The following is a 22,478-nucleotide window of genomic DNA, read 5'->3' as shown; positions in this document are numbered from 1 at the left end:
ACTAACACAGCATTAGGGGTTTGGGTCTGTCTCTGCCTCAGTATGTAATAGGGGGATCATTTTTGTCTTTTAGGTGGGCCAATGTGTTGTGGTCTTCAGCCAGGCTCCCAGTGGGAGAGCACCACTTAGCCCCAGCTTGAACTCTCGTCCGTCTCCCATCAGTGCCACGCCACCAGCCCTGGTTCCCGAAACCCGTGAATACCGCTCGCAGTCTCCAGTCAGGAGTGCAGATGAAGCTCCTTGTGTGAATGGCCGCTGGGGCACCCTGAGACCCAGAGCACAAAGACAGACGCCATCAGGCTCTCGAGAAGGGAGCCTGTCCCCATCCAGAGGGGATGGTTCACCTGTACTGAATGGTGGGAGTTTATCCCCTGGAGCTGCAGCAGTGGGGGGCGCCTCATTGGATAGTCCTGTACAGGCCATCTCACCCAGCACACCTTCTGCTGAAGGCTATGACCTGAAAGTTGGACTTTCCCTGGCACCAAGACGAGGATCACTACCAGATCAGAAAGATCTGCGCTTAGGGGCTGTAGATTTGAATTGGGATCAGAAACCAGTTTCCGTTAGCTGTCAGATGGATGCCATGGACAATAGGACACTTGGTGGAAGCATGAGAAATCCCCCAGAGCAGACAAATGGAATCCATACCCCACCTCATGTCACCAGTTCCCTACCGGGGGCAGTGTCACCAGGTGCACTCCGAAGAAGCCTGGAGGCTGTCAAGGCCCTGTCTTCCAAAGGTGCATCTGCTTCAGCAGCATTAAGTCCTCCTTTGGTGTCTTCACCTGGGTCCCCTGGTAGCCAGAGTGCAAGTGGTGCTGAGGTTGCACCAGCCTCACGTCCAGGCTCTGCCCAAGGGGATGGCCATTCCTTACCTCCTATCGCACGTCGCTTGGGCCACCATCCACCGCAGTCTCTGAATGTTGGCAAGCCTTTGTATCAAAGCATGAACTGCAAACCCATGCAGATGTATGTGCTAGACCTTAAAGACACCAAGGAGAAAGGGCAAGTCAAATGGAAAGTGTTTAGTAGCAGTTCTGTTGTGGGGCCACCAGAGACCAGCCTACACACCGTAGTGCAAGGCAGAGGGGAACTGATCATATTTGGTGGCCTAATGGACAAGAAACAGAATGTGAAGTACTATCCCAAAACAAATGCCTTGTACTTTGTGCGAGCAAAAAGATAATGTGGCAAAAGCTGTTCAACCTCTTCCCTTCTGGCCCTAGACCCCTTCCATGGCTTTCTTTTTTTAGCCCTTACTCTGTCACGCAGGCATTTAAACTGTGAACTAGGGAACAACAAATCAATAAAATCCAAACAGCACTTCAGCGCTGCCCTCTAGTTTCCAGTCTACAATCCTGGCTCTGGGCTTGGTTCAGAAAGTCGTATTTAAAAAAAAATCTGTTTACAAATGGGGAGAAATCTCCATGCTAGTGGAATGAATTATTGCTGTGGGTCTAGCAGGAGCTTCGCTGCGCCTTATTTTTATTTTTTTAATTTTTCCTGGTTACTAGACCAATAATTTGGCATGAGTAGGTGGGAGAACTTCTAGGATCCAATAACTTTTGTAAAATTTTTCAGGAGCATAGAAGGGCACTCATCTCTACAGTTGCAGTTCCTGTACAGATGCTAGTAAGAATGGTCTTCAAAGAACATAATGAGCATCTCCAGGCAAGAGGCTGTATGCGTGTATGCACTGATAAATACCCATGCTTATCTTGTTGAACGTGGCTGTATACGGAAAATTACATTTTTTTAAAATCTACCAGTACAGCAGCCCTTACTGTAATCCTTAATCAGCAAGAAAACACAGATGCCTCTTTTCCTTAAACAGCTTTGGTCTGACCATACCAGTTTTGCCCTGTACAATACGAGTTAGAAGGGAAAAAAGACAATTTGGTATTGAAATGCTGGGATCACCCCAAATTAAATTATTTATACAGCCCTCCTTAGCATACCACCTGGTAAAGTCTTGCACTAACTCATACAAGCCGTTCGAATTGATTACTTTGGAACCCCCAACAGTATTGAATTGCAAGCTGCCAAAATAGTGCATCCATCACTGACACCTGGAAACACTGAAAAATGGAAGTTACAATTTTAGAATGATTTATGCATGGATGGCTGGGACATTCCTAAGAATCAGTGACTGTGCATCCTTAAGGCTTGACTTCTAGGTTCCCCCCCCACTAAGATTTTGTTGTGGAGGCTTTTGCTGACTTGAGCGCACCACTCTCCACTTGTACATGTTTAGACAACTGTCTTGTGAGCACTAGGATGTCTTATGCCATCTTTGCTTGTCAAACAGAACATATACAGGCTCCAATTGCTCAAAGAACATAAGTATGTGTTGGAATCCTGTTGATGTTGAACGTGTACTTGAGAGCTTTGCTGAGCTGGAGCCTCACAGCCCATATTAGATTCTCTCCTAGCTTGTTTGAGCTAGTAATTTACAGTTACTGACTCCCTGGTTCATGCTTACGTTACAGTTATCCTGCTGGATAGTACATCAGAAAAGAACATTTATCCAAAGTAACATTACAATTATAGTATCAACCAACCAAAGCAAGGGAAAATCAGATGTACAGCTGCTGCTTGTCCTTTACTATGGATTACTACCTTTTCAGTTTGCTATTCCTTTTAGTCTTACACCAGAGTGCTTTGTATTTAATTACTTTAAACTTTTTACAGCCTTCTTCAAGGGTACAAGGCATATTGGCAATCACTGAACTGACACTTTTTAGTTTGGAAGGGATTTTTTTCAATCAAGTTACAAATATCTGCAAAGTAGTGGTTGAAGTGGAATGCTGGCCTACTCTTACCAGCCTCCATGCTGATCCTAAATGCTGAGAATTCACTTACCTAAATCAACAAAAACTTAAAAAGGAATCAAAATTTATTTGAAGTAATGTACTCCTTTGGATATTCTTTCCCTCCCTCTGCAGCTTGGAAGAATTGCAAGAGACTTCTGGTTCCATACACAGGCACCAGTTGTCCATAGGTTTAACTTTCACTAGCCTGTGATCTGGCTGCTTCTGAAGCCTGCAATTTACATGTGGAATTGTGAGTTGTTAAATCTATGGATCCCTGTTTCACAATATGATGCACCCATACAGAGCCCTGTTGTAGTCACTGGGACTCCACCCGATGCAGTCTGCAGGATTCAAGCTTTATTATTTTTTGGTTAGGTTTTAAAGCAAAAACTACTTGTTGCTAACACCAGTAAAAGTTCAGCAGGTGGTTTAGAGAGTTTGCGACACCCCCCCCCCTTTTTTTTAAAGGGGGAACCAAGGGAGGTATAACTGACAAAGTAGTCTGCACAGTATTTCATTAGGGAATAATGAACTAGAAAATACACTTTGAAGTCACTATGTAGACCTGCTTGACACTGAGCTGCCCCCTGCTGTGCACCACATTGTAGTGTTAACACTATCATTGAAGCTTAAAGCTCAGCTCTCCTATATCCTTGCTTTGGCAAGGATGTTGAACTATTCCATTTGCATTATAGGGCTATGCCAAGAGAGGAGTATTAAGTAACTCCTGGGGGTCCATAGTTCTGAAATGGTGTCTGAGTGCTGAGAAGATGGTCAGAAATTGTCTGTAGTCTTTGGTCAGAATCATCACAAAATAAATCTTAATACATAACCATAGTGAAACCTGCACAATGGGCAGGTCTGTGATAGTCATCTTTGCAGTGATGACACTGATCACAGAGGTTTCCAATATAATTTTGTTTGGACTTAACTGTTTCCACTGGGCCAGAGTTGTGCTGAATGTTTTGGTGTTCATTTAAGAATTTTCTAAATCTAGGATCACAAGCCTTTTTAAAGGGGAAAAAATCCTTTTCTAACTCCACAATATTCTTTCCCATTCTGCCCTCCCCAGTAAGAAGGTATTTGTTTGTTCAAGCAGTCCCAAATGGTTTCTTTGAACCCGGTGGCTAAAAATGAAAGAACCCACCACTGCCTTATATATTTGGAGCCCTGCAATAAAACCTGCCTCCTTTAGACAGAAGGGCACTGAAGGTACATTTTTTTAGCTCACTGAATGCTTCAATTTGTGCTTATCCTCCAAGCGAAAAATCAGTTTTGTAAATGCACAGGTTGTGAGAAGTGGTTTGGAATCTTTATGGAAAGGAACAAATACAATCACTGTTGGTTAGTTAAAGCTGGACTGGGTTTAATAAAAACCTGATCTATGTCGTAGATCCCACCCCCCCCAGCATCACTTGAGCTCTGAAAAATTGATTTGAGGGTGTGAGCTATATTTGAATGGACCTTTAAATGTTATGTAGAATCTTTATTAAATCTCACTCAATTATATTTAACAAGTCAATTTGTCTCATTTCAGTAAGAATTCTCCCTCCCCACTTACAATATCTTAGTAGGACTTAAATATCTTTATCAATATTTCAAACATCCTTTGTGAAGCTTTAACCCCTTCCATTGCTGCAGAGGTGCCTTCCATGATGATGACATTGGGCTGCCTGCTGATGCCTAACATAGCAGAGGTGGGTAGCCCATGTTTGATTTTTTTTTTTTTCTTTGATTCCTTTACTGCCTCAGCTTGATCAAAACTCCAGTGAGATTTCCCTTATGGGATAAGATTGACTTGTTTCATTTGCATGTCTGTCTTTCACCCAGAGTTGTTTGAGAGCAAAAACTGACTGTTTTAAAATGCCAACTGCTAGTGTATTTACACTGTCATTCTGTGGGTTATGCCCTTCCTCCACACACACATCATACATCAGCCCTCACGTGCTTGAAGTTCACGGCAGAAGATACAGCTGTACAAAGTGACATAGGAAATGGTCTATAGGCAATGACTGGAATAGCTTCATACCAGGTTGCAAGCCACAGACACTGTAAGGAGGTCTTCCTGGTCTTGCTTTTGTGGCATTTCCTAATTCATATTTCCATCTGTTCTAGTCCTTGTGGTGATCCTGGCATGATGATGTTTTGCTGCTTTGCTTCATTTGTGGCCTCTTAACAATTATGTTCTGCCAAGTTAGCAGACTGGAGTGGGAAGGACGCAAGAACAGAAAAATCAGCACCTTTGCCTTTCCCTCCTCTGCCTAGTGTGTGTTGCAGAAGGCATGTTCTGCATGGTTTCAACATGGTCCCCAAAGTGGTCTCTATGAATGACAGAAATGTTGGTCTTTATTCCCTTGCTGTCCTCCCTCATCCTGTCCCCAAAGAAGTTCCATGTAATACGCACAAAGTGTGATCCAATGTAGCTGGTGCTGTGAGTGAGGTTTCCCGTATGACTCAGGTGTACAGGATGACTCTGCCCTACTAGTCATTTTAGGCTCATCCAAATGTAGGAATGAAAAGTGGATTTCATTGATATTTAAATCTGTGTAAATTTCATTTTTGTTAATGTTTTTCCCCCAATGAATTTTTAGCAGTTTAACAAATAAATAACAATAAAAAGATGAATGGCAATTGCTTTAAAATGATTGGGCTTTCATGTGAACTCTGCCTATTTTTCCAGTGGAATATCTTGGCTCTCTTTACCTCTGGGCCTGCCTTCCCTCCTTGTCATATGGACTTGTTGCGTGGAGTTCAGCTGACTGTGTTTTGAGATTGAAAGGAGAGGAGTTTCTTTACTAGCATTTCAGTTCAATGTACCTGTTTTGGTGCACTGCCTTGTGGTAGAAGAAGACAATTTGATTCCTTTGAGTAAGTGCACTGGAGTGGGAGAATTCCTGTGATCAGTTCCTCAACACGCTTCGATTCAGTCTATGCCTTGCTGGCCCTATGCTTCCTGGGACTGGGAGGTCTCGGGAGGATCGAACTTCACATTGTGAGCTGTCTTTTTGGAATTTCTGAGGTACTCCTTAATGAAGGCCTGCATGCACGTTTAAAATAACAAATGACAGAGGCTGGCTATTTTCCAAGGAGCTGGAGGGATTTGGACACTCAATTCCCATTTCAGTTCAGTGGGAGTTGGGGCCCAAGACCTTGATCCCACACCCACTGAAGCCAGTGGTGAAGTGCCCATTGACTTAACTGGTGCAAGATCAGAACACAACTGACATAGCCTCTCTGGAAATCATGTACAAGGCACCTTGTGCAAATACAGTGAAAACTTAGGAGACAAGTTTATCAGGCAACCCTCTGTCCCATGGGATGCCAAGTGCCTGAGCACCAGAGTGATGCACTGAACTACGTTTTCTTCAGTGTGTCTCAAAGTAAGGCCCTGAGTGCAAATTTTCCCTCCATTTTCAGGGCCATTTTGTAACCCATTCAGACCTTTTGGAAGGCACTGTGACAGATATACAACAGTCTAAGACTTAGCTCTGAAGGGAGGGCACATTGTACCCTTGCTGTACAACTAAATGTCCAACAATGATCACAGTATATCACTCTACAAAGGGGGAGGATTTTAAAAGGTTCAAGTGAGGGTGTGGTGCAGGGGGGGCTGAAAATTTCCCAGTAGGTTTTTGCTTTTTACCCACTGAAACATTTCTCTAAAGGGATTAACTAAGGTAAGGCGCATATGATGTGGTGGGTCGTGCAGTGTGTTGGATAGTCACTCAGACAGGCTGTCTTCTGCTCTAGAGTGAGAGAAACGTTCCCAAAACTTGTTTCTGCAGCATAAGGCTTGAGCCATTGTTTTACTATCAGAAGTTAAAATAGGAATGCAGAAAACAGCACCAATGGGAGCTGAGAGATTTTGGTGGGGGGCACAAAACTGACCAATGGGAGCTGAGAGGTCATGCTGGCAGAGGCACCTTGTTACCCACACAAATTTCTTTATCCTTTCCACACTTCAGAGACATGCGCACCTTTACCCAATTCCTAGGGCTCCGCGCGTAATTCCCTGTGGATAGGCAGGTTCTGTGCCGCTGATATTCTTTATTTATTGACAATTACCAAGCAAGCAGAATACATGCTAATCACTCAGTGTCATGCTCACTAAGCCTGATAGAGGCAGGCAGATATCTCCTGGGGGCCAAAGTCAGTTTCTCTGGATGCTGGTTGCTGCACCTCAGGGTCATGCAGAAGAATTCTTGCAGCTCTGGTCTTAGACTCTGTCTTGGAGGTGAGTTCCACCACCACCAACTTTTTTGCTCCTTTTCTTCCTGCTGTTCCTCTTCCTGCTGGTTTTTCTTTCTCAGACTCTAGTTGAAGTAGTAACGCTTGAGTCCTGCTTCGCTCTACCTTAACCAATTATTTTAGTATAATTTTACTAACCATTCGTAACCTACTGTAACAGAATTACCTAACCAATCAGACCCCACCGCCTTGATTTGATTTACACCTAGCAAAGTGAATTATACTGCAGACCAACAACACACCAGACAAAGATCATACAGAAAACAGTAGGACAGTGAGGACAATCATCATAGAATGAGGATTCCACAACCTGAACTATTAGTAGTTTCTTGCCAGACAAAATTCTGTTAACTTTGCATCTCTTGAGATCTCTCTTTTAATCTGGTGACAGAGGGTGCCATTATGGTGGGGTCATCTTAACATCTGGTGTGACACTATTGTAATGAAATTTAGATGGAATGTGAGTATGGGACTCCTAGCTTCACAATTAATGGATGGTACTATTCGTTTTGGCTGCAAAGGAAGGCCTTAGGCCTCTCCATATGGTTATATAAAAATCACATTTGTTATACTGTTAAAACTAAAGCTCTTCCTGTTGTAGGAGCAGCAGTGATCTGTATGTCTAAAAAGCCTGTTACACCACCTTGCTCCTATAGTAGCAGAGAGAAAGCCATGCTAGTCTATGTACTATCAAAACAAAAAAGCAGTAAAGTAGCACTTTAAAGACTAACAAAATAATTTATTAGGTGATGAGCTTTCATGGGACAGACCCAGTTCGTCAGACCATAGCAACACCAGAACAGACTCCTGTCTCTCATTGGATGCCTGAGATGGCTTTCCCTCCCACCCTCTCCAGGAATGTGTTGAGATGAATGGGCTGTCTGAGCAGCTCCCAGGTAGATAAGGCATCTGGTACCCCGATCAGGTGCAACTGCATGCCTGCTGGATGGCCATTCAGCAGCTATGCAGCAGAGACCCTGATCAGGCAACAATCGCATGCCCCGTGCATGGACACTGTTCCATGTGGGATTTGACCAGCCAGAGGTGGCCAAGGACCAGAAGGAACCAGGTGCTGGGAACTGCATGGTCAGTGGTCTGCTGCATGGCATTCCATCATGCCTCAGGAAGACTTGTCTCCATTGCACCGTTCGCTGTGCTGTGGGAAACCTCTCTCAGGAGACTGACTGACATCTCTAGTGCTGTGCCTTCCTGGGAGCGTGAGTCTGGATATGCAAGTGTGACTGTGACCCCCTCCCCCCCCCGCCCTTTTCTTGAGCTTAGTTACCAGTGTAATAAATGTGCTGCTTTCTGCCAAACTCTGGTGGTCATTAGTCCTCCCTAAGTTTAGTAGCTGGCCCAATTTCAAGTAACACTTCCCCTCCCCAGTGTAAGAGCCAGTCACGGGCTTCTTTAAAAGGCTTGGCTGGGCGGATTCAGCCCACAGGCTGCATCTTGTTCACCCCTGCTCTAAGAGTTGATGGTGCAGTGGGTGAGGCTCCATGCAGCGTTTTATAGCTGCCCAGATGAACAGTGTGTTATGATAAACCCTTGTAAGCACTAGCGCTAATATGGGTGTAGACCACAAAACCTCACCCACTGTAGACAATGCGCAGGAGGTCAGATGAGGTGATCACACTGGTCCCTTCTGACCTTCATGTGAGAGTCTGAGCTCATTGGAGATGTTCTTTGTAGAGAACCCTCCACACAAGTCTTCCAGTCCAAATTCAGTCCTCTAGATCCTTCTGTAATACAAGTAACAAGAACGTGCTGAATGCATAAAAGAAAAGGAACAGATGCATGGGATGGAGATATGGTGATAAATCATTAGTGTGCACCTCTGTATTCTTAGGGTCTGAGACAGGCTAATGTGCAAAGCTCTGGCCTCCTCAGAAAGTGCTAGATCATCTCAGATAGCCAAGATGTCAGTGTTGATTACTGCTTTATAAGAGCAGAGGCCCCACGTTTAAATGTCCTGTGTTTATTATGAGAACATTTCAAGAAGCAGTAAGTGTGGCCAATAACAAATGCTAACTGGATGAGATTTTTTTTTTTTTGTTTTTTTTGCACAAGAATCAGCTGCACCTAGCCTGGGAGAAATGTTTGTCCATTGAAGTCTGCCTAGGGACATAGGGCCATGCAGTCAAAAATTTCTGCCAATGTACTCGCTTCTCTCCAGGTGGGGAGGGCCTAAGCCAGCAGAATCTAGCTTGCATGCAACTGTGGTGTCTGTGTCTCTGGCAAGATCCCAGCAATGGGCTGGAACCTGAAGCAACTTAACACTAGCACCTTGGGAAGGAAGTGAGCGTCAGTCATCAGCCTCCTGGTTTGGCTGTCAGTCATGACTACAGCACCTGGCACAGGTAGCTCTTAGCAGGGGCTTAAGGTCAGTGTCCCTGTTTTGTAGTCTCCCTGTCTCAAGAGATTCAAATGCTGCCCAGCTGCTTAGCCGGGTACCCACTGCCCTGCCCCACCCCACTCACTACATTCTCCCTCTGTGACTCGGCTAGGGCAGGCAGTGGGGATGCACCAGCAGTCCTGGGGTGCTGAATTGTCATGGTTCCCATTATTTCCAGCGCTTAGTGTGGTTCCATGGCTCCCAGCACCCCTACTTGACACATTGTTGTAGTGCCCCTGCAAGCAGCGGAGGCTGTTACCTGGGGCGGGGGGGGGACGGCTAAAAAGGGGCTCAGAGTGGGGGAGGGGGATGGAGGTTAGTGTTGAGGGGTCCAGGCTCTGACGTATGGCTGCAGGGGGGGCTGGAGTGTTGGGGGAGTCCGGGCTGGGGGGCCGGCTGCAGCTGAGGGGGCTGGGGTGCTCCAGGGCGCACAGCGCTGCGGGGCTGAAGGCAGCAGCGCCGGGCGGACCGAAACAAAGTTCCGCGCGCGCGGCCCCGGCCCGCAGGCACCGCCCCCACCCGCGCCCATTGGCTGTCGCTCCGCCCTTCGTGCGCGCGCCGCGGCACGGCATAGGCCGCACGCTGAGGGGGAGGGGCGACCCGCGCGCGCGCCGGAAGTGGCGGTTGCAGGTGAGCGCGGGTCTCTGGGGCCTTCCTCCTACGTTATCCGCCCGGACCCGCCCCGCTTCCCCCCGCGGCTGCCCGTGTCTCTGCCCTCCCCCCCCCCAGTTGCCGTGTGACCCGGGGCCCCGTCTTCGCCGCTCCGTGCCTCAGTTTCCCCACGTGCCCCCCGTGCTTTGCCAGCGCTGCTCCCGTCCCCGAGCAGGGGGTGCTCAGCACCCGCAGGGGTTAACAGCAGGCCCTGTGTTACCTGCGGGGGAGGACCACTTCACCGACCCCCGAAATGCAGCCACTTCTGGGGCGTGGCGCAGCTGTTCCGCAGCGCGGTGCAGAACCCAGCGCGAGGAAGGAGTCTCCACCCAGGCAAACCCGTGGGAAGGGTTTAAGGAAGCGGGTTATAACTACCTAACCCGGAGTTTGGCAAGGACACAGGTTATCAAACAGTTATGAGTTAAATTGGAGCAATGGGGATTAGTGTGGGAATTGAAAGGCGGGTAAGGAAGTGGTAGGAGGAAAAACTAGGACCGGTCACTCTGAAAGGGGAGCTGTCAGGCTGGAGGGGAATAACCAGTGGAGTGCCCCAGAGATCAGCCGTGGGACTCTGCTCATTTTACATTTGCCTTGGTACCAAAAGAGGGAGAATTTGCTGATGACACAAAGGTGGGAGGTATTGCCAATGCGGAAGAGGACTGGAATATCGTATAAAATCTAGGCAACCTCAAAAACCAAGTAACAGAAATGGGATTACATGTAATAGTCTTGCCCACATGCTCCGGGTCTAACCACTTGTTATATATTTGGGGGTGGGAGGAATTTGATGTCAGGTCACGTTTGAAGGAGCCCCTGGGTTGTTTTTTTTTTTGTTTTTTTTTTACCTTTCTCTGCAGTATAAACTAGTTTAAATGGTGGATTCGCTGTAACTTGAAGTCTTTAAACAATGATTTGAGGACGTCAGTATCACACCCAGAGGTCCCCTCTCTATTACAGGAGTGGGCGAGATTCTGTTGCCTGCTGGGTGCAGCAGAGCACGCTAGATGGTCATGACCGTTGTTTCTGGCATTAAAGTCTATGACGGGGTGAGCAAACTTTTTATGTCAGGCCCCACTTTTCATCCCAGCAATTAGCAGGGCCCTCCAACTTGTCCAGTGTAATCCAAACCGATGGAAAATGTGGTTATGTTCGTATGAAACAAACCCTTTCTGCCTCTGTAAGAACATGTCTGTAGAACATAAAATGTTCAGTAATGTGAACACACATAAAACCAGTTATGTATTTCAAGGTTTTAATGAGCTGGATGAGCCTGAGACCCGGCAGCTGATTGTGTTGCACCCCCACGCTTACAAAGTTTCACACACGCATCCCGCAGACTTTGCTTGCCCCTGGTCTATGAGAATAATCCAGTGCTTGCTAATGAGAATGACAGTGCTTTCTTTCATAACCCCCAAGGGTCAGTGGCTCAGTGGAAAACCGCACGCAACCCTCCCTTTCCCCCTGTCTTTACCATCCCACTGCTGTGGCTAAGTACAGACCAGTTGTGTCAGCTACACAGCTTCCATTTCAATGTATGGACTAATTTAGGAAAGGGAGGAATGCTTACCCCTTGCTGGGGCAGAGAGAGGGGCCAGCATTTAGTCTGGCTATGTCTACACAAGAGGGTTTTGTCAATAAAACTGGCATTTTGTCAACAAAACCCAGGGAGCATTCAGATTCCCAAGGTGTTCTGTCGACAGTAAATCGACAGAATGCAGCACTTTTGTCAACAGTCTTATCCCGCTCCCCACAAGGCAGAACGCCTCTATCAACAGCAAAAGTTGGTCTGGACATTCTGGGGGGCCCTCTGTCGACAGACAGAGCTTCTGGGACACCGGGCAGCCCTATCTGTTGTGCTTCCAGTTGGCCATTTTGTTGAGAGGAGCTGGGCAGTTCAGCTGCTCTCTGCCAACAGAGGAGATCGCTCTTGTGATCTGCTTGGCTGTTTGGCTGCAATCTGTTGACAGAAGTTTTGTTGGAAGATATCTTCCAACAAAAACTTCTGTCGACAAATCACTGTCATCTAGATATAGCCTCTGTGTGTAAAGAATAAACCCCACACATCAGCAGGTGTAGGCCTGCACATTTTCCATCAGCTTGGTTTGGTAGCTAGAAAAATGGGTCCAGCAGCTGGCAGAGGAATCATTGATAGAATTAGCATGGTTCCCAGCTTGTTAGTTCTGTCTTTTGATCAGTTGCGCTTTTGCTGTAAGAAGGGGATCAGAGTTTTTCAGACTTCTCCCTCTCTGTAAGAGGAGCACATTAGGTTGGGTACGCAGCCTGTGTGACTGCTGTGATGTTTGCAGAAGCCGAGGCAGGGCTCACGAATAATACTCACATTTATTCATTGTTGTGATACTGCCTTGTGGTGCAGAAGCCAATCCAGGCCAAGACCGGGTCTGGCTGGGAGAGCTTCCAGGAGCAAGAGGCAGTGGTGCTAGTGATTCGCTAGGTAGCATTATTCCCCCACCCCCTAGACTGCCTTGCCATTGTTCAAAGATGTAAAACAAAAGCCATTCACTTTCACTGCTTTGGAAGCTTTGAGTCTGGAGGGATAGTTGTCCCTACATCTTATGTAGCGCTTACTATCAGATCTCAAAACAGGTTACAAAATAGATCAGTATCATCTCCATTTTAGGGAGGGGAAACTGAGGCAGTGACTCACCTAAGGGTGGCTAGTGGGATTTCTAGGAACACTACCCAATTGTCCTGAGCCCAGTGATCTGTCCACCAGGCAACTCTAACTCCCTTTGAGATACTGGGTAACCAGTTCTTGCTTAAATTAACCCATTGTTGTTGCTTATAATCTGTATTCCCATAGCCTCTAAAGATCACTATTGAGATCAGGGACTCTTTGTGTCAGGAGCTGCACACACACAGCAGAGAGAGAAAGTCTGTCCCCTAGAGAGCTCACAGCCTGGACCCAAGGGTGGGACAGGAAACTGAGGCACAGAGAAGGGAATAATTTGCAGTCATAGATCAGAGCAAACCCATTGTATTTGTGTGTGTAAATAACTTTAGTATTCTTTTTGTTCCCTTTTCACTTCCTACAGAGAGATTTTGACAATGGTTAAATAGCAGACTCTGGCTCTCACAGCTACCTGCCGAGAGATGGCAGCTTCCCCTGGATCTGTGATTGTCCTAGACTGGCACAAATCCCCAGAGGGCAAAGAGTACTTAGCCACCATCCTGCGGAAAAACAAGCGCAAATTCTTTGGTGAGTTCTGTCTGCACGCATCCCCACTGAAGGCCTTAGGGCAGCTGGCGAGAAGAGATGCCTCAATGGGACCACACTGAGCAGCATGAATGGAGGGACATGCGGGAATCTGCCTGCTGCCAGCCTTTGCCCCCCACCCCCTTGAGGTTTTTAGTAACCATCTATTTTTGGTACCATTGGGGAAGTAAAACTCTGAATTCAACAATAGATCATTGTAGCCATTATTGAATAGGCCTGGAGAGCAGGAGTTCTGGGCTTCATTTTTCTTCTCTAACCTGGGGATAATATGGGTTAAATGAGTATTGTTTGCAATGTGCTTTAAGATCCTTAGATGGAAGGGCAACGCTTTACTTGTGACGTACTGGTTAAGACCTATGGCATCTGTGTCATAAGTCATCAAGGGATAAGAACTAAAGGATGGACAGAAAGGTCCTGTCGTAGCTCTGTAACTGGCTAGAAGATAGGAAATGGAGGATGGGAGTGGCTGGTCCTTTTTCACACTGGAGAGGTGCTATGCCCCAGGGTCTCAGCGCTGGGGCTGTTTGGCAAACTCAAATGAAAAAGGGGTGAACAGTGAGATGGCAAAATTGGCAGGTGATAAAAAAAATTACTCAGCATATTTAAAGTCCAAAGCAGCCTGAAGAGTTATGAAGGGCTCTCTCAGAACTGGCTGACCGGGCAACCAAATGGCGGGTGAAATTCAGTGCTTATAAATATGAAGTAATGCCCATTGGAAGACGTCATCCCAACTATATGCACAAGACGGGTTTCTAAATTAGCTGTTACCACTCAAGAGAGAGCTTGGAGTCACTGTGGATAGTTTTCTGAAAACATCAAGTCTGTTGTGCAAAGGCTGTCAAGAAAACAAACAGAGCACTGGGAATCATTAGGAAAGAGATGGATGATAAGCAGGTGGTATGTTGCCACTGTATAAACCCATGGTACGCCTCCACCTTGCCAGAAGCTGTTGCACAGGGCAAGACTATGCCAGGGTTCCAAAAGGACTGGAGAAGTTCATGGGGGATAGGTCCTTTGATGGCTATTAGCCAGGATAGGCAGGGCTGCAACCCTGTGCTCTAGGTGTCCCTAGCCTCTAGCTGCCAATGGCTGGGAGAGGGTGACAGGATGGATCACTTGATGATTATCTGAAGTCCCTGCTATCGGCCACTGTTAGAAGACAGGATAGAGGGCTAGATGGATGTTTGGTCTGACCCAGTATTGCTGTACTTATGTGTGAGTACATCATCATCCTTCTTCCCATTTAACAGATGGAGAAAATGAGGCCCAGGATGGGGAACGTGACCTCAGCCAGTGGGCAGGACACAGCTTACTGTTAGCACTCAGAGTTTCCAGCTCCCACTACTAGACCTTGTTGCCTGCAGGCAGGCCATATCCCCCGACACCATACGTTGTTGGACACAAGATGATGTGTGGTCGATCCAGGGGCAGGAAGATAAGCCCACCAATTGCAAACTGAAAATAAGGCACAGTTTTGTAACAGGGAGTGGGGTGACTAACCATCAACAGACGGTACATTGGGACGTGATGCATTGTCTTGCTGTGGTGGGCTTGATGCAGGACTCTCTGTGTGAAATTCTTTGGCTCGTGTCATACAGGAGCTGGGATTAGATGATCCTGATGGGCCCTCTGGATTGACTTCCGCAGATCTGTACATGACAGAAAATGTCTCATTATCCGATAAAGCAGTTAAAACCAAAAAGCAGATCAGTAGTGCATGGAGAGACTGATCCCTTAACCGGGGGCTGGGACAGCTGTGCCCTCCAAGCACAACGGCTTTTTGTGGAAGTTGCCAGGGGAGCGTAGGATCTAGGGCAGGGGTGGGCAGTAATTTTTATATGGGGCCACTTTAGTTTGTTGTCCTCGGCCTCACATTTCCATGTTGGTGGAGCCGTGTGGGTTTTGGGCACAAGAGGAGGTGCATGCAGTGCTGGAGTGCAGGCGAGAGTGAGAGGTATGGGTTCTGGGAGGGGTTTTGGGTGCAGGAGGAGGTTCATAACTGGGGCAGGGGCTGAGGGCCCTAGCGGGTGCTTGGCCAGGAGTGCTGGCTGCAGGCGACTCCCAGCCCACAGCAGAGGGGGTGCGCAGACAGGCTGCCCGATGTGGCTCCACGCTGCCCCTGGAAGTAACAGCTAGCACTGCCATGTCCCTGGACACCCTTTGTGGGGACGAGGGCAGTGGGTCTTCATGTGCTGCCTGCACCCGCAACTACCACCTCCTGCTGCTCCCCTCCCTCCAAGGGGGCACAGAGACACGCCCAGGGCAGCCGGGTGCTTCTGAGAGCAGCGTGGGGCTGTGGTGGGCAGGCAGCCTGCCTGAGCGCCCCACTGCACCGTGGGCCGGACAGAAGTGTTAGGTTGGCCGTATTGCGCCTTGCTAGGGCGCATTGAAAAGTTGCATTGCTTCGTTCCAGGGCTGATTGAAAGGCCAGTGCTCCCCCCGCGGATGGCCGCCGACACCGCCAGCTATAAGATCTTTGTCTCTGGGAAAAGCGGTGTGGGGAAAACCGCCATGGTGGCCAAGCTGGCAGGACTTGAGGTGCCCAGTGTGCATCACGAAACCACAGGTGATCGGCTGGGGGCGGCAGGGACGGGTCAGTGACCGGGAGGGAGACTGTCTCGACCTTCCCAGCACGCGGGGAGAAGCAGGCTAAGAGAGGGAACTGGTTCTTCGGGAGCCTGCTGGGGAGATCACTAGCTCAGGGCGTCTTGCTCTCTAAGCCAAGAGACGACTTAGCTGGAGCCCCAGAGAGGGAGGCGGAAGGGATCTGCTTACCCATCCTGGCTCAGCCCCGGGCCCCATCCCTGCTATCAGCGACCTGCCTGGCCAGCTGCTTTCCATCTTCTGGGCCTGGACTGCAGTCTGTCGGAATCGGGTGGTTCCCCTTAGCAAGTGTGGGGGCTCATCCTGCCCTCTCGTGCAGACACCGCCGGAACCCAACAGAGCCTGGTGTGTCTGTGCAGCTAGGCCTCGTGCCTGTCTGCTGCAGCAGCCCAGTGATTGGAACCCTGCTGGGTCCAGGTGGTTTGTGCTCTCGTGAGGAGCACAGACGCAGCCCAGGTGGGCGAGGCCGGGAGGTCACAGCAGCGGGGGCGCTGGAGGGGGTTGGAGCGAAGAGGCAAAAGCCTTTGAGTGAGGAAGCAGGAACTCAGCCCTGCCAGCCACTGGCCCCTGGATAGGCCCATTGCAAGTGGGAAGTTGGGGCAGCAGTGCTGCAGGGAGCCTGGCCCAGGCTGCAGGTGATAATAGAGCCAACTTCAGGCTCAGGCCGGATACTCTTTCCCATCCCCCTTGTCCTCTGCTCCCCATTCCCCAATACAGCTGCAGCACTTTCTGTGAAGCGCCCGGGCCTGTGTGTAGCACCTTCCCCACCGGCACCCAGCACACGGCTAGTGTAGGGTGGGGCTGCTACTCTTTGAGCGTGTATGTTTACACCATCGTTATCCTGTCTTGTCCACAGACTCTGTCCTTGCAAACTGTTTGCTCTTAAAACAGCCCTGAAGGGTGGGTGAGATTGCCCCAGCGTGGGACATTCCCCATGTTACAGGTGGGGAAACTGAGGCATGGACCCATTGGGCAGTTGTCAGAGAATATGCAGAAAACTACTAGCATGGAAAGAAAGAGCACCCAGGTCTCATTACTCCCAGACCTGAGTCCTAGCTGCTGGCCTATGCCACTTAGCATGGCTGCAATGCCCTTTGCTGGAAGAGAGCAGTAGGCATCAGTTGAACAAACCTCAGTGTCCCTGGGAGGTTGGTATATATCAGATCCATTTCACAGGTGGGGAGACTGAGGCCCAGAGCTCAGGAGGCTCAAGGGGTCAGCAGCAAAGTCAGGATTAGACACCGCGTCTCCTGTGTGCTGTTCACTGGCTATGTGACTCCCTCCAAGCCCTGAGACAAGGGTGCTGGGAACCGCAGGTGGGAGCTAAAAGCAGCTCACTGTCTAATTTCAGGGATCCAGACCACGATGGTGTATTGGCCGGCCAAGCTGAGAGACAGTGGCAGGGCACTCATCTTCAGGCTCCACTTCTGGGACTGCGGAGAAGCAGCTCTAAGGAAATTTGATCACATCCTGCCTGTGAGTCAGCCGTGGTGCAGGGGGAGCTGAGACTGGCCCAGAACACTGAACTCAGCTCTGTAGTTCAACAACCCCTAAGCTCAGGGGATGTTCAGAACTGGGCTGCAGGGCCAGGCCTGTCTCTTACAGCAAGTGCTAAGTGCCCTTCTGGGTGCTGTAAACTGGATGTCATCTCAGCAAAACCACATGGTAGGGATGAGTCTTACAGTAATAAACAGCCCCTGTCCAGTGGGAGAGATTGAGCTGCCAGTGCTGCCTGCATGGTTGGGGTAAGGCTGAAGTTTCACAGCAGGACCAGCTGCTCCCTCCCCTATCCTTTGTCTCCCTGGTGGGTGGGCCTGTACCACACTACATTGGATGGCTTGGCTCCAGAAGGAGGTGCTTCTAAAACACATTGGGTTTCAGCCTCATTTACATTTCATGCCTCTTTGGCCTTGCTGCAAACAAGAGTCAGGCCTGCTCCTGTCAGCCAGGCTGTGCTAGGCCATTGCTAGTCAGGATTGATGCTGGTGGTCCTTTTTCACTTGGGGAAACTGAGGCACAACAGGAAGTCACAGATGTCAGCGGCAGTCAGGAAGGGAACAGGGGTATATTTGCCAATCCAGGGGTCAGGCTGATGGTGGGTGCCTGCATACATGATCTGGGACCGGCTATGTGTGCTCCTTCTGACATCCACAGTGTCACTCCCCCAGGCCTGCAAGGAGAGGGCGGACTGCATCCTCTTCCTGTTTTCTTTCACTGACCGCTCGTCCTTCGATGACCTCCCCAACCAGATCTCCCGCATCACAGAGGGATCCGAAAACCTCGTCAAAATAGCGATCGGCACCAAGTATCCTTGACTCAACTCCACCCTGTCAATTGCTTGTAGCCCCAGTGACACCAGCCGCTAGGGGTTCCCAGCAGGGCACCCTCAGGTGCCTCACACGGTGGTGGATGCCCCTGCCTTCCTTAGGGTGTGGGTTACCTAGACATGGGCAGGACCATTGGCTTCCTGTAATGTTGCAGGGCAAGGTGGGATTTCTTAGCACATATACAGTAGTTACTGTAGGAAGATGCAGGGCTGAAAAATAAGCCCATGTATCACAGGCCTGGGGTGAGGCCTAGATGAAGGTGCTCTGCAAAGCTGAGCTGTGAGTAATGCAGGCCCTGCTCCCACGTTCTGGCAGGACCAGGGCGGAGATCACAGAAGCTCACATAGCTAAGAGGTACTTGGCACAAATGGCTAACACATTCCAGAAGGGTGGTACCAGAACCTCCTATTAGAAGACATCACGGGGGCAACGTGCTCCCGATGAGGTGTCCAGGCAGGTATCTTGTTCCGTCGAATGATGATCACTGTTTCGCTGCGGGCGTACGCTGCCCTGGCTGTGCAGATAGCTGACACAGCAGACACTGAGCGAACCCCCAAAAACCACAAAAATCAGATAACAGACAGACTCCAGGCCAGGGTGATTGTCAATGGAGCACAGTCCTAGTGTCCTGGCTGAATGGGAGCAGCTCAGTCACTGCCCCCCAGGCCAGACAAGGACAGTCCCCTTAAGATAACTTGTTTGTACCTCTGTACAAAAATGTACATCACATCTGACTCACGTGAGGTACCTAGATCCCACCCATTGCCTGGAACGTGGTGGTTTGATCAGACATTGCTGCCCATCATGCTGTCACCCTGAATCTGTCTGAGTCTGCATCACTATGTCCCTGTGATTTATGGGGAGGGGAGCACGTTGGTACTGTGATGTTTCCTAACCAGCCAGAATCTGTGAGCAGGGTTTGGCTTTGCTCACAGCTCAGTTTTGTTCTGTGTTAGCAAAGTCGTGAACACTTGTACATAGGCTTCAGGCCTGTCGTCTGTGGGCTTAGGGGTCAGGCCCTCTGGTTACATTTACACTGTCAGATCCCTATGCAGACAGCAACTGGCCCTCACAGGCACCTGTTGGGGTCAGGATCATTAGCTCTGCTCCTCAGATGGGGAAACTGAGGCATGGAGCAGGGATGGGACTGGCCGAAAGCTGTATAGAGCCAGCGACAGATCTGGGAATAAAAGCCAGGAGTTCCCGGTTCCCTCCTTAGCAAAGATCAGAGGGCGCTCGCTGACGGATCTTTCGTTCTTGGTGCACTGGTCAGGCCAGGGAACGGAAATAGGAAGGACGCTCCTCTGCCCTGTACTCGCACCTCTCCGAAGCTGCTGACTTGGTCTGCACAGTCTCTGCTTTCCGATAGCTGAGAAGAGTTGACCTCTCTCGCTGGTCCCATTGTGATTACACTCCAGGCTAGGAGCGGCATGTCACCGCAGCAGGGCTGAGCCTGCGGAGAACCTGTGACGGTCGCCTGGAGAGGTGTGACCTGTGCCATTCATCTCACCAGCGCTCACTGTGGGATACTCTCCTTTCCCGCAACCCCTCCATTGCCAGCGAGAAGCTGCTGGTATCCAGCAGTGCTGATATGTGGGGGATGGGTTTGCAAGGCTGTAGCCACGGAAGGAAGCACTGGGAGTTGCCTGGCTGTGCACTGGGCAGTGGTATGGAACAGGAGGCTGCAGCCCAGGGGCTGGGCATGGCTAGGAGAGCTGTGGCCCCAGAGCTGCAAGGCTCTCAGTGGTCCCAGCACTCCCATCCCTCTGTGCAGGGCTCAGCCTGGAGAGCTTGAGCAAGGGTGCGTGTTGTACTGAGCACCTCCAGCTTACAGCCCCTCTGTTACTGCCGTCTGCTGCTCTTTCCTCCTGGGAACTCCCTGTGCTTCCTTCTGGGGCTGCAGGCTCTCAGACCTGCCTTCTTCCGGGACCCTTTGCTAATAAGCAGCATGGGAGAGGCCACCACCAGGCCCATGGGGGAGGCAAGCTCCAGGAGCCCAGCAGCACCTGGGAGCAGGCCGATCCCACGTGGGGGAAGGGCCCTGGCTGTTGTGGGCCGCTGCGTCTCATCAGAGCCACTCACGTGGGTGAGACTCATTGTGTAGGTAGAGCCCCGCTCCCAACCCCCTCCATGTGACCCTGCCATCAGGCTGTTGGGGGGTGGTGCGGGTGAGTGGAGGCTGGCGGGCAGAGTCCCCCTGCTGCCACCTGCCTGCCATGCGGTGAGTGCCGCCTCCTTGACAGAGCCTGCCCAGGTTTGATCAGTTCATGCACACCGACGTCACTGAGCGAGACCTGGCCGAGTTCCAGCGAGCCTGGCGCCTGCCTGTGCTGCGGATGAAGAGTGTGAACGGGCCCCGGCTGGCTGACGGGCGGACCCTGGACGGCCGCGCAGGGCTGGCGCACGTGGCTCATGTGCTGAATGGGCTGGTGGAGCATCTCTGGTACCAGGACCAAGTGATGGCTGGCCTTGTCCCTGCACCTCAGCCTGGCACAGAGGAGACCCCCTGTGCCAGAAATCAGCTTGCCTAGAACTTGGGACGCACCAGGCGGGCCTCCCACAGGCTGGTTGGTGGGACTCTGCTGCAGCCATGAAAGGGCCAGCTCCTGGGCAGAGCTGCAAGCCCTCTGCACCAGCTGGCCCTGACTCACGCAGATACAGCCTGCATGGTATTGACGTTGTGCAGACCCACATCCCCGTTCATCTGGGGGCCTTTCTTTCAGCAAGCTGCTCCCTGAGACAACTGGGCCCAATTTCCCAAGGAGCCAAACACCGCCAGCTCACACGGACATGACTCAAGGGCAGAGCACCTCAGCCCCAAGCTTCTCACAGGGGCTACCCCAAAATCACAGCCCACTCCTAGCTTTAGCTTTGATCTGAGCCAGTCCAGAAGCAGCTCCAGCTCACATGCTCCTCCCTGCCCCCCTGCAGAGGTCCAGCGGGCAGGGCCTGGCACCCAGTGGAGGCTGGCCCCAGAGGAAGCATTGGTTGGGGCTGGGCAGTTCTGCAGCTCTGGGGTAGCGAGAGCCCCAGTGCTGAAGTGTCAAGGCAGCAAGCCGAGCTGGGTGGGTCATGACATTGCATTGGGACCTGGCGTTGCTAAACTTAGTGCCTGGCTGCAGGCCCAGCTGAAGCCCCCGGCACCTCAGTGTCCGGGTGGGTGCCAGGCTCAGAGGAGCAACAGCTCCAATTCTTGGTTATTAAATGGCCAGGGCACGGGTGTGTGGGTTGCATTGAATTCTCTCCCCCAGAGAGCAGGGGTCTGGTTTGCCTTGGGTCAGGCTGTCCTGTCAGATTCAGGCTGTTTGTGCTGAGCCTCTGCCCCCTGCTTGTGCTGATCGGGAGAGTTGGCCTGGCAGCTCGTGGGGCAGGGCCCTGCGCCCCTGGTCTCCCGTGCAGGCACGAAAGCAGCAGTGATGGATGTGGGTGGCAGGTGTGGGTGTGTTGTACAGCCTGGTGCAGGTGGCTGGAGCTGCAGGCAGGGAGAGGCAGGCTGTGGTCCCACTGGCCAGTTAGCTCCCTGTGTGCAGTCCCACAGGGCGCAGACTGACAGCTGGCTCCGAGCAGCCATAGCAAGGGCGCGGCTCTGCTTTTACTGGGACTCTTGTCCCCTGGCTGTCACCCCCAGAGAGCCCGAGGGGTGAAAATCAGGGACTTGCCCTTCACCTTTGATGGTGGTGCCCAGAGAGGCTCCAGCTGCAGCCGACCCACAGCCCCCCACTGCTGTGCCAGTCCTGGCAAACAGCCCCCGGCTCTGCCGTTCCACTCCCTTGCTCTGCCCTCACACCTGAGTCGCACCCCATAGCTCCAGCAGCAGCGCCAGGCCAGGCTCCCCAGGCACAACTCTGCCCAGGCCCTTCAGTCTCCACTCGCCAGAACACAGGGAGATGCCCCTATACAGACAAAGCAGGGAGGGCCTGAGCCAGGCAACCTCATTCCTCAGTAGGCCTGGAGGCCAGCTCAGCCTGGCCATTCACAGCTGGGCTGTGTGCATGGGCTTCTTGCTGCGAGTGGGTCGCTCCGGACTCCCGTGTCTCCAAGCCAGACGTGGCCGGAGCCTTTCCTTGTCTCGGGCGCATCAGCCCTTTGCTGTGGAGCAGAGCATGGGCCGTGTGCAGAGCACTGTTGTGCCAGACCCCAAAGTGACCTTTGGGGCAGGTGAAGCACGAGGCACTGGGCATGTTCTGGGGAGTGTGGACGCGAGC

General features: G+C 50.7%; 2 protein-coding genes across 5 annotated transcripts in view; both read left to right on the top strand.

The window, feature by feature from the left end:
- The window catches only part of FBXO42 (F-box protein 42), a 75,801-nt gene extending 71,493 nt beyond the window's left edge, over window positions 1-4,308 (top strand). Inside the window, exon 10 of the mRNA XM_074975674.1 lies at window positions 74-4,308. Within this exon, the coding sequence (XP_074831775.1) occupies window positions 74-1,186 (1,113 nt within the window). The 3' untranslated portion in view covers window positions 1,187-4,308. The remainder of the gene's footprint in view (window positions 1-73) is intronic.
- Window positions 4,309-10,051: 5,743 nt separating this feature from the next.
- On the top strand, window positions 10,052-22,476 carry CPLANE2 (ciliogenesis and planar polarity effector complex subunit 2). Of its 4 annotated transcripts, none has more exons than XM_074975612.1 (6): window positions 10,052-10,086; window positions 13,161-13,324; window positions 15,756-15,908; window positions 17,298-17,422; window positions 18,115-18,251; window positions 20,528-22,476. In XM_074975612.1, exons 2-6 carry the CDS (start codon window positions 13,219-13,221, stop codon window positions 20,802-20,804), a joined length of 798 nt encoding a protein of 265 aa, XP_074831713.1. In that variant the 5' UTR covers window positions 10,052-10,086; window positions 13,161-13,218; the 3' UTR covers window positions 20,805-22,476. The 4 variants fall into 4 exon arrangements, with proteins under 4 accessions (XP_074831713.1, XP_074831717.1, XP_074831715.1 ...); XM_074975614.1 differs by lacking the exon at window positions 10,052-10,086 and adding an exon at window positions 11,044-11,153; XM_074975615.1 differs by lacking the exon at window positions 10,052-10,086 and adding an exon at window positions 14,593-14,854 and having other exon boundaries at window positions 13,200-13,324.
- The last annotated feature ends 2 nt before the right edge of the window (window positions 22,477-22,478 follow it).

Source organism: Carettochelys insculpta, chromosome 23, assembly GCF_033958435.1.
Source record: "Carettochelys insculpta isolate YL-2023 chromosome 23, ASM3395843v1, whole genome shotgun sequence".
Taxonomy (NCBI): Eukaryota; Metazoa; Chordata; order Testudines; family Carettochelyidae; genus Carettochelys; species Carettochelys insculpta.
This window is presented reverse-complemented; position numbering and strand designations above follow the sequence as displayed.